Genomic DNA, 16,006 nt, shown 5'->3' on the forward strand with positions numbered 1-16,006 from the left:
AGTGCGTGCGAGACCATCCGGACGAATAACAAAGAAACATGTATGCCAGCGCTGCAGGAACCACGCCCCCCCTCCCCCCCCGATTTGTTTCCATACGCTCGGACCGGTACTTCCAGAGGACGAGACGGAGATTTCGAAGCGCTGGAAACATTGCGCGTGCCGGTTGCCTGCGTGCTTGCGCGAGGCAGCGGCGAAGCCACAAAATAAACATGACACAACACACAACCAGGCGCGCAAACACTCCACGCAGGCGACGAACCCCTGGCCCGTAGTGTACAGAAAATATGTCTCACAACGCGCCACATAGCAGTCAAACACTACATAGTAGTTTGTTTCCGTCGGTAATTCTACGAATCGCAGAGCGCATATAATTTCTCGCAGTTTCTCTCATCAGAATGCCAAGCTGAAAAACAGGCATTGCAGAAAAAGCAAGTTTGAAATCCAGGCGCTGGGTTTCATAGAAAATTTTACAATATAAAGAATATACATTTCCTTCATTTTATTTTCTTATATCATACATGACTGTTATCCTAAATGTTATGCATAGATGATGTATTTGGATTTGAATCAGGTTGCGCAGTCGCGTTTTGATATACGAAAGGCAAACAGCAGCCGTGTGCAATGTTGTTGTGGCTGCAGGAAAAAAAAGAAAATGCACGGGCCTGCTACTGGCTTTGTAGCTGCGCCACCGCCGCTGCCTGATTTTTTTTTATTTGTAGGAAGGGAAAGGCGCAGTAACTGTCTCACTTGTTTTCTGTGGACACCGCAACTGCGCTGTAAGGGAGGGGAGGAAGGTGAGAATGAAAGTGGAAAGAGAGAAAGAGGAGCTGTAGTGGAGGGCTTCGGAGTAATTTCGACCACCTGGGGATCTTTAACGTGAGCTGACATCGCACAGCACACGGCGCCTCTTCGTTTCGCCTCATCGAAACGCAGCTGCCGAGGTCGGGTTCGAACCCGGGAACTCCGGCACAGTGGTCGGGCGCCTTACCACTGCACCACCACGGCGGGGCGCCTCGTGCGGACATAAGAGAAAATACAGAAGAGAGAAAAAGAAGAGGGAGAGAAAGACGCGCGCCGCAACTGCCGTCGTCCACCTACAAAGCGGTGGCGGGTACAATAGCAGCCTAGAACAGATAAATATTCGGTGGCAGGCTAGCCCCCGCCGCAAGCGGCGGTGATCTGCCTATCTCGGCCCCATCAGGGCCAGGACCACCCACCCACCAACCCCAGGCCAGGTTTTATTGATTTATAGGAAGGGAAAGGCGCGGTTACTGTCTCACTTGTTTTCTGTGGACACCAACCACTGCTCCACCCCGGCGGGGCACGAAAGCGTTACTTCGCCATGTTCACAGATTTCTGTCCATGTCCGCAGACCTTGTCCGCGGACCGCGTCCGGAAAATTGTGTCCGCAGCAGTTGCGGGTAATTGAGAAGTTGTTTTAGGGTAATGAGCGGTGTCAATCGATAAAGGCTGACGTAATGTTGGTGTAGAAAAAATAATTAGGCCAAAATGGTTATTAGGTAATTATTTAGAATAACTGGTTCACAGGAAAGGAAAGGTGCAGTATCTGCCACACTTGTTCTTTGGACACCTCTGATTTAAAAAAATAACTGATTTATTTATAGGAAGGGAAAGGCAGGGTAACTGTCTCACTTGTGTTCTGTGGACACCGCAAACGCGCCGTAAGGGAAGGGAGAAAGATGGGAGTGAAAGTGAAAAGATAGAAAGAGGAGCCGTAGTGGAGGGCTACGGAGTAATTTCGACCACCTGGGGATCTTTAACGTGCGCTGACATCGCACAGCACACGATGCCTTTTCGTTTCGCCTCCATCGTTGTTGTTGTTGTTGTTGTGGCTGTAGGAAAAAGGAAAAGAAAATGCACGGGCCTGCTACTGGCTCTGTAGCTGAGCCACCTCCGCTGTCTCGTGCAGATAGAAGAGAATATAGATAAGAAAGAAAAGGAAGAGAGAAAGAAAGACGCGCGCCGCACCAACAGCCGTCGTCCACCACCAGTGGTGGCGTGTGCAATGACGGCCAAGAACAGATAAAAATTCGGTGCCAGGCTTGCCCCCGCCGCAAGCGGCGGTGACCCACCTGTACCAGCCCCATCAGGGGAGACAACTCCACCGAACGCAGCCGCCGAGGTCGGGTTGGAACCCGGGTACTCCGGCACAGTAGTCGGCTCACCCGCGCTGTGAGGGAAGGGAAGAAGGTGGGAGTGAAAGCGGAAAGAGAGAAACGGATGTGGATATGACGTCAACGATGTGACGTCACGCAACCGGAGGTAGAGCCGAAGAAAAACAGCATAGGAAGGGATTGGCGCAATTTGAAAGTACCAAAGACTAAAAGGGGTAAACAAGAAGTTAATGCGAAGTAGAGGATATGACGTCACGCAACCGGAAGTAGAGCTGAAAAAAGGGCATAGGAAGGAATCGGCGCGCAATTTGGAAGTACCAAGACTGAAATGTGGAAACAAGAAGTGAATAAGCTACTAGAAGCAACCAGAAGCAACCAAAAGCAGCATCCGTGCTTTCGCATTACTTCAATGTAGATTCCGCAGTGTTCTTTAATTTTGTTTACGAAGAATTTGAGGCACATAGGCCTTCTGGATCTCCGCAAGACCCCACTCACGATCTAAACGTTCATGTGATGTTGGTCCATGGCGTGTGACACGACAATCATCTGCCTGGACGGGTCCGCTCGGGTTGGGTGCGCTACGGGTTGGCTGGCAGCAATGAGTGCGTTTTCTTCTCTGTTTTTTTTACGATGATATTTGGGATATTTCACAAACATGACTAGCTGCACAATTATAGGAAAACAGTAGTATTTAATGCAGGTGGCACGTTTGTAGCTTATTTTGCGTGTATCTTCTCACCGAGTCTCTGGTGTCGAGATAACACATTTCCTCGTTGATCGCATTTGGATGAGTATCTCAAACTCATTCGATATCTAATGTCGTTTTCATCGAATGTCATATTTTCTCGTGTAGCAGCAAACAAATATCATTTTGAACGAAAGCTATTCGATGGAAAAAGTATTTAATTTGCGTGCGGCAGGGCTGAGTGATAACTATGTATCAGTGTTTTCTACTTGTCATTGCACCTTCCGTGAACACTTCTTGTTTAAACTTGGTTGCCTCCGCTGCCGGGAATATATAATACTCATTAGATTTATGAAATACTTAGCCAGAAAATATTTAGCGTGCATTGAGATCGCACAGCACACGGTTGCATTTTGCGTTTCGCCTCCACTTAAACGCGGGCGGCGCGGTTGACTTCGGTCCCGATAACTCGATCTTCCTCAGTAGCCTGAGCCGATGCGGCAGGTTATTAAACAGATAGTTTCCAATAGGCGTTTTGAAACTTGCCATGCAATTAATTTGAAGTCCCGAGCCAGTGTTCCTGTTGGCTGGCAAGATTACGAAAACATAACATGTCGCTGCACTTGATATTGGTTCTAGAGCTTGTTATAAAGCGCGCTGTAATTCTTCAGTTGGGCGCGAGGGTGATACAAATTAAATGAAGACAATATTAAAATAATAAAATAGGATATAAAATTTATATCTAATATACTCTTGGGTAACCTGTGATGCAGCTTTTCAAATATTGCCTCCGCTGATATCTCACTGCCCCATGAAAGTATCTACCCGATCTGATTTTTGACGACGGAAAAGGTAAAATCCGTCCTGTACAGGCAGTGGTAAAGCGCAGGCACGAAAAATATGAACTCCTGCTACAGGAGCCCAAAATGCGCTATTTTTCTGATGCTCAGAATGCTGGTTTGCAAGCTCTCTGGCTTTTCCTGCGGTCGCACGGGTACGTAACCGCTCGTAGTTTCGACGACGCTGCCTAGTTTGCTGTAGCAATTTATTGCATGTAAACGAAGCAAGCGTGTACAATTAAGCAAAGAAATAACATTGGTTCATAGGTCAAGGAATGAACGAATTAGCGTGGCATTGTAATGAAAGCGAGGCACTCAAAATGAGCTCCACTTCGTACGCAACCTTGTTGATGCCAGCTGCAGGAGACACTTGATGCATATGGAGGCGATGTACTTTCAGACGGCCGTGATATTGAACACATGTTCACTATTATAAAGGGCGATCCCCTAGCGCACACTGTCACTGTGGAAGTGCCTGCGAGACGCGCACAAACGGCAGATCGCACGCGCGCACCACGGCCACGCTTGCCGCGTGAGGTCCGTCTCTGGTTCCGACGGCCGCCGCTACGCGGCTTTCAGTGGCGCCCCTATAGGCGCTACGCATGGCGTATATATATCTTCCGGCACTTTCCTGTACGGCTCGTCTACTCCCTGATTTCGCAATGCCTGCATCACCGCCGAGGTTTGAACTGAGTTAAATGCTTTTTCGAAACCAATGAATGCTATGTATAAGGGCTGGTTATATTCCGAGCATTTTTCTATCACCTGATTGATGGCATGGATATGAACCTGCTTGATCCTTTGCTTGATTGTAGTCTAAGGTTGTGCTGATTCTATTAGCGATTACCTTAGTGAATACCTTATACGTACCTTATGCCTTATTGACTTCATACTGTGTTCAACCCCCGCCATTATGCAAGATGTAGAGGTAATCGGGAAAGTACGATGCAGTGACCACAGGATGGTGAGGTCCAGAATTAGCCTAAATCTGAAGAAGGAACGCAAAAGATTAGTAACAAAGAAACCCATCAACGAATTAGCGATGAAGGGGAGGGCAGAAGCGTTTAGAATCTCGCTACAGAATAGATATTCAGCTCTAACCGAGGATGGCGACATTATCCTAGAAGCAATGAACAATAATTTCAGAGATATAATTACTGAGTGCGCTGTAGAAGTAGGCGGTAGGATAGTTAAAGAGGATACCGGTAAGCTGTCTAAGGAGACGAACGATTTGATCAGGAAACGCTAGAGTATGAAAGCTTCCAATCCAACAGACCAGATAGAATTGGCCGAGATATCAAAGCTAAACAATAAGCGCGAGGTGGCCGATATATGGAAGTATAACATGGAGAAAATTGAGCATGGTGTAAAGAACGGGGGAAGCCTTAGAGCGGTAAAGAAGAAATTGGGCATAGGAAAAAACCAGATGTATGCGCTAAGGGCAAGGCGGGCGATGTCATCACGAATATGGACTAGATAGTCAAAGAAGCCGAGGCGTTTTATACAGATCTCCACAGCAGCCAAAGTAGTCAGGACCGTAATGAGATTGGAGGTAGGGAAAGACAATCAGACGTTCCACCAGTGACGAAGGACGAGGTCAAGAAAGCATTAGAAACGATGAAAAGAAGAAAATCAGCTGGATAGGATCGGATAACTACAGATTTGTTGAAGGACGGGAAGGGGGGAGGGGGATATCGTGCTAGAAAAACTGGCCACCCTGTATACGCAGTGCCTGGTGTCATCGACGGTACCGGAACCATGGAAGAATGCAAACATTATCCTCATTCATAAGAAAGGGGACGCTAAGGACCTTAAAACTTACAGAACAAACAGCTAACCTATGTATACGAGTATATATATATGTATAGTCGTAATAAACTTCTCTACAGTGTTTCATGCAAGTAGCATAGATGCGCACGCGGAACCTGCTGGTCTAGATGGTAAATACAGTGTATTTTGCACCATATGTATGTTTTATAAAAGATAGCACTGTGCCCCGCCGGGGTGGCTCAGTGGTTAGGGCGCTCGACTGCTCTTCCCAAGGACGCAGGATCGAATCCCGGCCACAGCGGCCGCTTTTCGATGGAGGCGAAAAGCTAGGCGCCCGTGTGCTGTGCCATGTCAGTGCATGTTAAACAACCCCAGGTGGTCGAAATTTCCGGAGTCCTCCTCCACTACGGCGTCTCTTATAGCCTGAGTCGCTTTGGGATGTTAAACCCCAAAACCAAACCAAAGAGCACTGCAGAATATAGAGTAATGCGAACGCACGGATGCTGCTGTTGGTTGCTTCTAGTTCTTATTTCACTTCTTGTTTACCCCTTTTTGTCTTTGGTACTTTGAAATTGCGTCAATCCCTTTCTATGCCCTTTTTCAGCTCTACTTCCAGTTGCTTGTCGTCACATCCTTGACGTCATATCCACTACCGCACCCATTTTTCTCTTTCCGCTTTCACTCCCACCTTCCTCCCTTCCCTTACGGCGCGGATCAGGTGTCCACAGAACAAGTGTGGCAGATATTGCACCTTTGCTTTCCTGTGAACCAGTTATTCTAATTAATTACCTAATTAACTTATTTGCCTAATTATTTTTTCTCCAGCAACATTATGTCAGCCTACCCTAAACCATTTCTCAATTACCCGCAACTGCTGCGGCCACGATTATGCGGACGCGGTCTGCGGACAGAAATCTGTGAACATAGCGAAGTAACGCTTTCGCGTTAAAAAGGAGAGGGAAAGAAAGACGCGCGACGCAATAGCCCTCGTCCACCACCGAAAGGGTAGCAGGTGCAATGACGGCCTACAACAGATAAAATCTAGTGGTAGGCTAGCCCACACCGCAAGCGGCGGTGGCCTACCAGTCCCAGCCCCGTAGGGCAAGGAGCAGCCTCCACCACCTCCCCTCATCTAAGGCTTTCTAGTATTGACCACTTGATTTTGAGGTGTGCTGACCTGGGGTTGGAGGGTAGCTGGTCCTGGCCCTGATGAGGCTGGGATAGGTTGGATAGGTAGGTCACCGCCGCTTGCGGCGGGGGCTAGCCTGCCACCGAACTTTTATCTGTTCTGAGCCCTCAGTGCCCCCGCCACTGCATCGGAGGTGGACGGCGGCTGTTGTTGTTGTCCAAATACCTTATGGCACATACCCACAGAGGGGGATCGGCCAAGAATTGGGTAGCAAAGAATTTTTTTATCATTTTTTTTGCTGTTGCGGTGTGCGTTTTTCTCTCCCTCTTCTTTTTCTTTCTTTTCTATTTTCTCTTCTGTCCGCACGAGCCAGCGGAGGTGGCGCAGCTACAGAGACAGTAGCAGGCCCGTGCATTTTCTTTTTCTTCCTGCAGCCACAGCAACATTGCACACGGCTGCTATTTGCCTTCGATCCGTATCAGTCAAAAAGCGACTACGCAACCGGATTCAAATCCGAATCCATCATCTGTGCATAACATTTACGATAACAGTCATGTATGATTAAGGAAATAAAAGGATCAAATACTTATTATTTACATCGTAAAGTTTCCTATGAAAAGCAGCGCAATAATTTCAAACTTGTTTTTTCTGCAATGCCAGCTTTTCAGCTTGGCATTCTGATAACGAGAGAAACTGCGAGAATTTATATCCACTCCATTTCGTACAATCGCCTACGGAAACAATCTGCCATGTAGTGTTTGACTGCTCAGTGGCGCGAGTCATGTGGCGCCTCGCGAGACCTATGTTTTCTGTACACTACGGGCCAGGCGTTCGTCGCCCGCGTGGAGTGTTTGCGCGCCTGGTTGTGTGTTGTGTAATGTTTGTTTTTTCGCGTCGCCGCTGCCTGACGCAAGCACGTAGGCAATCGGCACGCGCAATCTTTCCAGCACTTCAAAATCTCCGTCTCCTCCTCTGGAAGTACCTGTCCGAGCATCCGGAAACAGATGGGGAGGCGTGGTTCCTGCAGCTCTGGCAGACACGTTTCTTTGTTGTTCGTCCGGATGGTCTCGCTATGCCGGCACTGCTTTATTGAGTGTTATGAAGTGTTGTGTTGGTGTTTCTTCTGAACATCTCCCCCCTCCCTCCCCCGCGTTTTTTTTTTTTTTTGGGGGGGGGGGGGGATGTGGAAGTCTTAATGCGTGCATATTATGTGCTTTATAGCTTGTAATTAGTGCAATGGTCGTTGCGCAGGGCGGACCTGCAGCTTGTCGATCACTGTTTGATATAGTGTACGTTAGACAGAGTGCTTAGTATATAGTAAGTATATTAGCATGTATACGAGTATATGAGTATATATGTATATGATGGTGGCGGTAAAATATTTTATTAAAATGTTCCGGAGGTTGTAGCTGTGGGTGGAGCCCATAGTCCGGAACACCATTGTCGTAGGCTGCTGTCCTCGATCGTTCGAAGAGTTCTTTTTGACCCCTTGCGTCCGTTCTGGTCAGAGCTGCCTCCCACCCCTCCTGCGTTGGCTGGTTTTTAATAGTGACAGTCTGGTTTCGCTGGCAGGCCCACACCATATGGTACAGGTCCGCCTTCTCCCCGCAGAATTTGCATTGTGAGTCAAATGACTCTGGATCTACTGCGTGTAGTCTTCGGGGGTTGGTAAAAGTGTTGGTCTGTAGCTTGCAGAGGTGTACCTCCTCCCCTTTGTCTAATGTCGTTGCCGGTGGAGGGTAGACCGGGCGAGATAATCTTAAGTGCTGAAGTATTTCAGTGTAGGTTAGCAATTGGGTAGCAGGTTCCACGAGATCTGTATTGGGTGCCCGGGGGAGAAATGCTCGGGCTGAGGCATGTGCGTTCTCGTTCCCTGGGATGCCCTGGTGACCTGGTACCCAAACTAAGTGTTTATGCGTGGTTTGGTAGCCACGGGTGTAACTATCTTGCAGGATGTTAGCTGCTAGCGGTGCAATCCTGCCCCTGAGGCAATTGCGATATGCTGTCTGTGAATCGCTAAGAATGTATTCTGAGGTAGTGTGTGTTGCAGCTAGGGCAATCGCCACTTCTTTCGCAGCCAGTGTGTCTTAGCTGAGCAATATTAGTCCATGCACTGTGTGATTTTGGTGCACTACCGCAACGGCGCCATTCCCCTTTCAGGACCTGCAGCATCGACAAAGAACACGCCCTCGCACCCGCCGTAGTGCCTTTTTATAGCTTCCGCTCGTGCTTGTCGTCTTGGCTGATTAAAATCAGGGTGCATTTCCTCGAAAATTGAGTTCCCTTGAACTGTCCTCTCCACGAGGCTGGGATGTCGCTTTCAGGGTCTAGCTGTCGGTAGCAATTGATGTTCAAGTCGTTCAAGACTCGTCGGCCAGTCAGAGTCGTGGAGAGTCGTACCACCTGCGCCGTGAGGTGTGCCTCTATCAGCTCGTCTACCGTGTTGTGGACACCCAGTCGTAAAAGCCGGTCCGTCGATGTCGTAAGAGGGAGGCCCAGGGCCTTCTTGTAGGCTGCTCTGATTATGACGTCTATGTTCTTGATGTCAAACTTCTTGAGACGGAGGTAGTGTGCTGCATAGACTATGCGGCTCACGACGAAAGCCTGCACCAGTCGGAGAGTGTCTTCTTCGCGCATCCCTGATTTCCGTGTCGTTATTCTGGTGATCATCCAGGGGACATGCTCGCTCACGAGGCGGAGTTTCTGGATGGCGAGGTGGTTGTTGCCCTTGTTATTGATGCATAGACCCAGTATCTTAACGGTCTGAACTTCCTTTATGGGTGAGTTGTCAACGTGGATGTCGATCGTGGCCTGATTTTTGTGCTGGCGGAAGACTAGGAGTTCACATTTTTCGGGAGAGCAGGTTAGTCCACACGCTCGTGCATAATTCTGAACTGTTGTTGCCGCTGTTTGTAGTTGTTCTTCCATCATTCCCATACTACCCCTAGTTGTCCAGATGGTTATATCGTCAGCGTACAGGGCGTGTCGTATGCCCTGTATCTGATTTAGAAGAGGTGGAAGATTGCGGAGTGCAATATTGAACAGAAGTGGGGATAATACTGCCCCTTGCGGAGTGCCTCTCGTGCCCATCTTCACTTGCGTTGTTTGTTTAGTGCCGATGCTGATGTTGACTGTTCTGTCTTTAAGGAAATCATAGATGTATGAGTAGACTCGCTGGCCACAGTTGGTGGTCTGGAGATTTTGGAGGATTGTGGAATGTTTGACATTGTCAAACGCTCCTTTGAGGTCGAGGGATAGAAGTGCTCGGTCACTGTTTCTGCGTGCTGGATCAATGACTTCGCGTTTGAGTTGCAGAAGCACATCATGGGTGGACAGATGTGCTCTGAACCCAAACATCGTGTGTGGCAGTAGTTCGTTGTTTTCTAGATAGTTGGAGAGAGGCGCGTGGGCTGCCTTTTTCATGAGTTTGCCTGCGCACGACGTAAGGGATATGGGGCGTAGGTTTTCAATGCTGATTTTCTTGCCGGGTTTGGGGATAAAGTGTACATTGGCTGTTTTCCATGCCTGTGGAGTGGTGCCGATGCGCCAGCATTATTAACGTAATCCGTAAGTTGCTGCAGTGCCTCCGTGCCGAGGTTGGTTAGAAGTCCGACCGTAATTTTGTCCTGTCCCGGGGCTGCACCTCGGCGCATATCTGCCACGCTGCTATGATTTCTTATAAAGTAAAGCCTTTATCTAGATCTTCGTTCGGTTCCTCCCGGTATTCTGGACTTGAGGGTTCTGCATCCCTCGTTGTGCAGATATAGTGACGCGTGAGTTCATCTACGAGTTCGTCATCCGTGCCTTGCAAGTTGTGTAAGGCTCGATGCAAATTTCTACGTTGTTCACTCTTTGATTTCGGTGGATCACTTAGGCATCGGAGAAGGTTCCAAGCAGTATTGCTGTCTAGGCGACCTTTGAGGGATTCGAACCTGTTTAGCCAATTGGCGCGAGCGAGGTCCCATACGTATAGGTCTGCTTGAGTAGTTAGCTTCGCTATTCGAATTCTGAGTTTTCGATTGTGTCTTTGTTCCACCATTTTATGAGACTACGTCCAGCTTCCCAAAGGTGTAGGAGATGGTTATCAATAGCTGGGTGGTTCTCCGTGGTGGCAAGCGTTTCTGTGAGGTTTTCTTTAAGGTCGAGAATGGATGCCGCCCACTCTTCGAAACTAGTTATTTGTTCCGATGTAACTAGTTTAGTGTCCTGAATTTCTCCCAGTCTGTCACTCTGGCTTTCCCACGTGGTTTGCTGTGCTTCTTGCTTTCAAAGATGGTCTGTAGCACGTAGTGATCGCTGCCTAAGGTCTCTTCCGTATTAAGCCACTCATATAGTCGTAATAAACTTCTCTCAGTGTTTCATGCCAGTAGCATAGATGCGCAGGCGAAACTTGCTGCTGGTTTAGAATGTAAATACAGTGATGTTGCACCATATGTATGTTTTATAAAAAAGAGCACTTTGCCCCGCCGGGGTGGCGCAGTGGTTAGGGCGCTCGACTACTGTTCTCAAGGACGCGGGATCGAATCCCGGCCTCGGCGGCCGCTTTTCGCTGGAGGCGAAAAGCTAGGCGCCCGTGTGCTGTGTGATGTCAGTGCACGTTAAAGAACCCCACATGGTCGAAATTTTCGGAGTCTTCCACTACGGCTTCTCTTATAGCCTGAATCGCTTTGGGACGTTAAACCCCAAAACCAAACCAAAGAGAACTGCAGAATCTATATTGGAGTAATGCGAACGCACGGATGCTGTTGTTGGTTGCTTCTAGTTTTTATTTCACTTCTCGTTAGCCTATTTTAGTCTTTGGTACTTTCAACTTGCGCGCCAATCCCTGCTATGCTCCTTTCCAGCTCTACTTCCGGATGCGTGATGTCACATCCTCTACCTCGCATTAATTAACTTCTTGTTTACCCCTTTTAGTCCTTGGTACTTTCAAATTGCGCCAGTCTCTTCTAATGCCCTTTTTCAGCTCTACTTCCGGTTGCTTGACGTCATATCCTCTACGTAATGTCCACAACTGCACGCGTTTCTCTCTGCTTTCACTTCCACCTTCCGATACAAACAGTAGAAAGGTGCGTCATTCGGAAATTTCAGCCGCCTGTGTTCAGTCACGTGCAGTGACATCACAAAACGCGTTTTCGTATTTCTTTGAGCCCCGCCGGGGTGGTGCAGTGGTAAGACGCCCGACTTCAGTCCGGAATGCCCGAATTCGAACCCGACCTCGGCGACTGCGTTTCGATGGAGGCGAAACGAAGAGGCGTTCGTGTGCTGTGCGATGTCAGCGCACGTTAAAGATCCCCAGGTGGTCAAATTTATTCCGTAGCTTTTCACTACGGCTACTCTTTAACTCTCACATTCCTCCCTTCCCTTACGGCGCGGTTCAGGTGTCCATAGACACAACCTATCTATCTATCGTCCAAATTTAAATGTGTACAACAATCTTGTACTTGAATTTTTTTATATGCAAGACATAACTGTATCCGTGGCTTTAAATTGAATTGCGCACGCGGCCGCTGTCATCACTTGTAGGAATAGCCACCTCGTGAAGCTAACGCGACTGGTAGCTTTTTGTGGCTTCTCCCTCCTTGCACACAAGGAAAATAAATTAATTTGAATTATTAATCGATACTAAATAACACGGTAACTTTACTTCAATTCGCAACAAATACCAACTTTCACCACAAAATGCTTGCGCGCGTTAACCTGCACCCGAGTCCCTTAAGTGCACCTAGTAATTTTTGGTTTCTTAGCTCTTTCACATTCGTGGTCCATATTTGTGGACCTCGAGACTGGTGATACGCAGTATGCGTACAGCCAGATGGGTGCTTTTCTACGTCCAAAATAGGGCCTAGATTTATAGATGTGCTTGTAGAGAACAGGGTCAGTGTGAGGGACGTTGAAAACTGCAAAAGTAAGCGTTGATCGATTCCCGCATTAAAAATCCGTTGGAGGCACTTAAGTACCTCCCTTAAGTGCGGTAAGGCGAAAACCTTTCCTGCGACCTTGTGCACTTGTTCTCCGCCTTTTCACTCATTTTTTTTCTCTTTTTAACTCCTTTTCTCTTTTCGTTTTTTTTTTTCTGCTCCGTTAACTCCCATATTTTAGCACAATTTCGACATCTGAGGCTATTTCGACGTCTGCACACTATATCGACGTCCTCCATTGGCTATTCTAGAATTAACTTTTCTGGCTCTAATTAGTTAACTAATTACTCCAAGTTAACGAAGTTTTGCACTCATGCATATTCCCCCCTTCTACCAATACAAGCATTATTGTACTCATGAATCAATTGATTTCTCGACAATGACGATGTGATACTATCCAGGGACGCACAAATTCTGTTCACACTCATCAGCCTAAACTGACCCCAAGGCACTCATTTGCCGAAAAGGAACGAGACGCTCACCTCTTCGGCCTCCTTGAAATTTCGCGTGGCAGCTTTGGCCTGGGCGTAGTTGAAGTTGAACGTGTCGTCGTTGTAGAAGTAACTCTGCAAAGTCAGGACCGAGAACAGGGCTTGAAACACAGAGCACAAGGGACAGCGCTGCTCGTCGCAGAGTCCCCGCAACAACGGCAGAGTTAGCTCCGACAACGCAGTCAATGTTCAATGCTTTCACACAGTGATCAGTGTAATGCACCCTCCGTGAATTTGGCCTCGATTTCCTGACGGCACGGAAGACCCGCATAAAGGGCAGCTCTCCGAGGCATTTAGTGACCACCAGTAGTACAATAATGTTTTAACCTACTGAAGTCCGTCAATAGAAACATATTCTCCAATATACTCCACAAGGGGAATCGCAAGAGCGCTAGACTTGTAAGGTGGCTTAAGAGGGCATAAAGCTCTTCCTAGGTAGCTTTGAAACATTTAATTATTCTCTTGAGAGCGAAACTGATTCTCCTAAATTAAAAATAACAAGCGTTGTTAAGATCTATAGTGATGAAGATCGCTTTTATTTGCCTATAAACCTTATGCAAAAATTGCGCCCCCCCCCCCCCCCCTCCGCGGTTGTCGCGTGCCTTTCCGCCATGTTGGGTGATTCTGAATACTGTAGTAGCATACAGCGCGTTGCACAATGACTGGCGCGGTGTAGAGTGCTTCTTCGAGCTAAACCGCGGAATCCTCGAAGCTCAAATTTCGCATGGAAATGGCATTTTGTCGTCAGTATTTTTTAATACCAAATGTGTTTGGGGTACTTGCCTGAATCAATCAAAAAATTCCAGATGTTCTTATCGAATGCGGCGACGGCGAAGCAAAAGAAACCGCTGCCCCAACGCTAATACCGGTGGCGCCATATTACGAAACATTCTACCGTCGCCTCTCGTTGTGCTGTGACAGAGTTTCTGGCAACAGCACAAGACAGCGCATTCGGTGTTAGCCCTGGGGGCAGCAGCTTCTTTTGCATTGCCGCAGCCGCCGCATACGATGGGAACGTCCGAGTTCTTCTGATCGAATCAGGCAAGTAACCTAAACAAATTCGGCATTAAAAACTTTAACGACAAAATGCCATTCATGTGCGAAGTTTGAGATCTCAGGCTTCCGCGGTTTAGCTGGGAGAAGCATTCCACAGGGCGCCGGTAATTGTGAAGCGCGATGTATTGCAGTACAGGATTAACGGCGCCCAAGTTGGCCTTTATCATCATCCAAGGCACCCAAATATTGTGTGCACCTTGATGTACTCAAAAAGAAGCTAAGGATAACCAGGCAAACGAAGTGAGTGTGCCAACTTTATAGTTTTTTTTTTATTAACGCACAGCATACTTTGATAATGTGCGCCATGTATGGAAAGCGTGTACATACATAATGTGTCTGCAATGGCTGTGTAGCTTATGTTGAGTATAATAGCAACACGTGTTATGTCGTTGGAAATATTTTGTCGAGTATAATTGCCGTTTACTAATTACAGGTTTCAATCAACTGTCGTTAATAATTAATTGGAATTACGTTGAACATTATGCAACATCATTAGGTCATATATCTTGGGATATAGCTCATGTCGAGCACAGTTGCAGTGGACTAATTGTATATCTGTTGTATGTCTTAATTACGAGTTGATAAATTAAACTTTACGCTAGAACATCAAGTTATGTATCGATAGATAGCTTAAATCTAGTATGACCGCACTACACAGTTTGCAGTTTTTAATTTATAACCGTTATTAAGTTAAATGTGATTAAAAATATGTGTGATTAACTTTAGGCTACAACATGGAGTTACACTTTTGAAAAGGCCTCGATGAGTAGAACCCAAAACCGAACGCCAAACTACACAAAAACCGACGATTACGTTACTTCCTAATGCGAAATTTGAGCGCAGAAAATCAGCTGTTTCACCTTTTCGATAGATTGAGGCAAACAAATCGAGCAACACGTGTATGCGCTATCACAGAATTTTTTTTTTTATTTTTCACACGTATTCCTATAACAAAGACTCCACTAACAGTTCTTGACAGTCATGAAGGAAGCTTTGTGGTCGGAGAAATAGACTGATATATGTTCGACTTGGTACACCAATGCTTGATTCTCAAAGACGAGATCTATACAAATGCCTCGCGAGGTTGTCACAGCCGTGGGACGCGTTATGAGCGAGAGGAACGGGATGTTCTCCCGCATAAGTGTGAAGAAATTCCTGTTTGTCTTTATGTCAACATTAAAGTCCCCCACTACTAACATCGTTGTCGGCTCGGGCGGTGCACATATAGAGATCCGCCGCCACCGATCTGGCTTTCTGATTGCCACCGCACAGGGTTTGCATTGGAGGAGGAGCGAAGGAATTAAGTTCGAGCCGGCGCTTTGACAACCGGAGACTCGCAGGAAGAGGGGGGAGGGGGCGGCGTGTACACCCAGCGGCAAACGATGGGGGCAGAAGCGCGCGCAGCAAGCGGACAACGCGATAAAGGGAGGAGGGAAGAGATAGCAGCGACTGACTGATGCTGCTGACGCCGATAGTGAGTCAACCCCAGCTGCGGAGTTGGTTTCAGGGACAACGCCGCCGATGCCGACGCAAACAATATGATACCCTCGCTTCCGCAGCGCCAAGAACCAGGTCTAGCCGTGGGAAGGGGGTCACGTATTCGTCGACGTGCCGGGGCCTACGTGAAATAACCGGCACGTCGGCAACTGAAGAGCACCCTATCCGCCACACAGGTTTCTGCATGGCGGCGACGGTGTGCTATGCAGTCACGTTATCTTGACTCTCTAGCGGCGTCAGCGGCATCCAGCGGTATCAGTCGGTCGCTGCTAGCGCTGGGGGGATGAAAGGGGGGCGGAGCTGGTTACGAGGCTGACGACGACGCCGATGCGAAACCCAGGAACGGACGCCAAAGAGCTGCGCTCTAAAACGATGTCAAACCAATAAAACCGCTGTTTAACTAAGCTAACGTTAATCTAAATTGGTTAAAGAAACGCGCATTAGAAGCGAGACAGTAGAATGATACTTATTAGCAGCACGTAAAGA

General features: G+C 47.7%; 1 protein-coding gene across 1 annotated transcript in view; it reads right to left on the minus strand.

Moving 5' to 3' along the window:
* Positions 1 to 16,006, minus strand: part of Ttc26 (tetratricopeptide repeat domain 26) — an 81,045-nt gene that overhangs the window by 23,622 nt on the left and 41,417 nt on the right. The window contains exon 11 of the mRNA XM_084605059.1: positions 12,959 to 13,042. Coding sequence (XP_084461185.1) covers positions 12,959 to 13,042 — 84 coding nt within the window. The remainder of the gene's footprint in view (positions 1 to 12,958; positions 13,043 to 16,006) is intronic.

This window comes from Amblyomma maculatum, chromosome 5 (genome assembly GCF_055883805.1).
Source record: "Amblyomma maculatum isolate TAMU_Amacu chromosome 5, ASM5588380v1, whole genome shotgun sequence".
NCBI classification, from domain to species: domain Eukaryota; kingdom Metazoa; phylum Arthropoda; class Arachnida; order Ixodida; family Ixodidae; genus Amblyomma; species Amblyomma maculatum.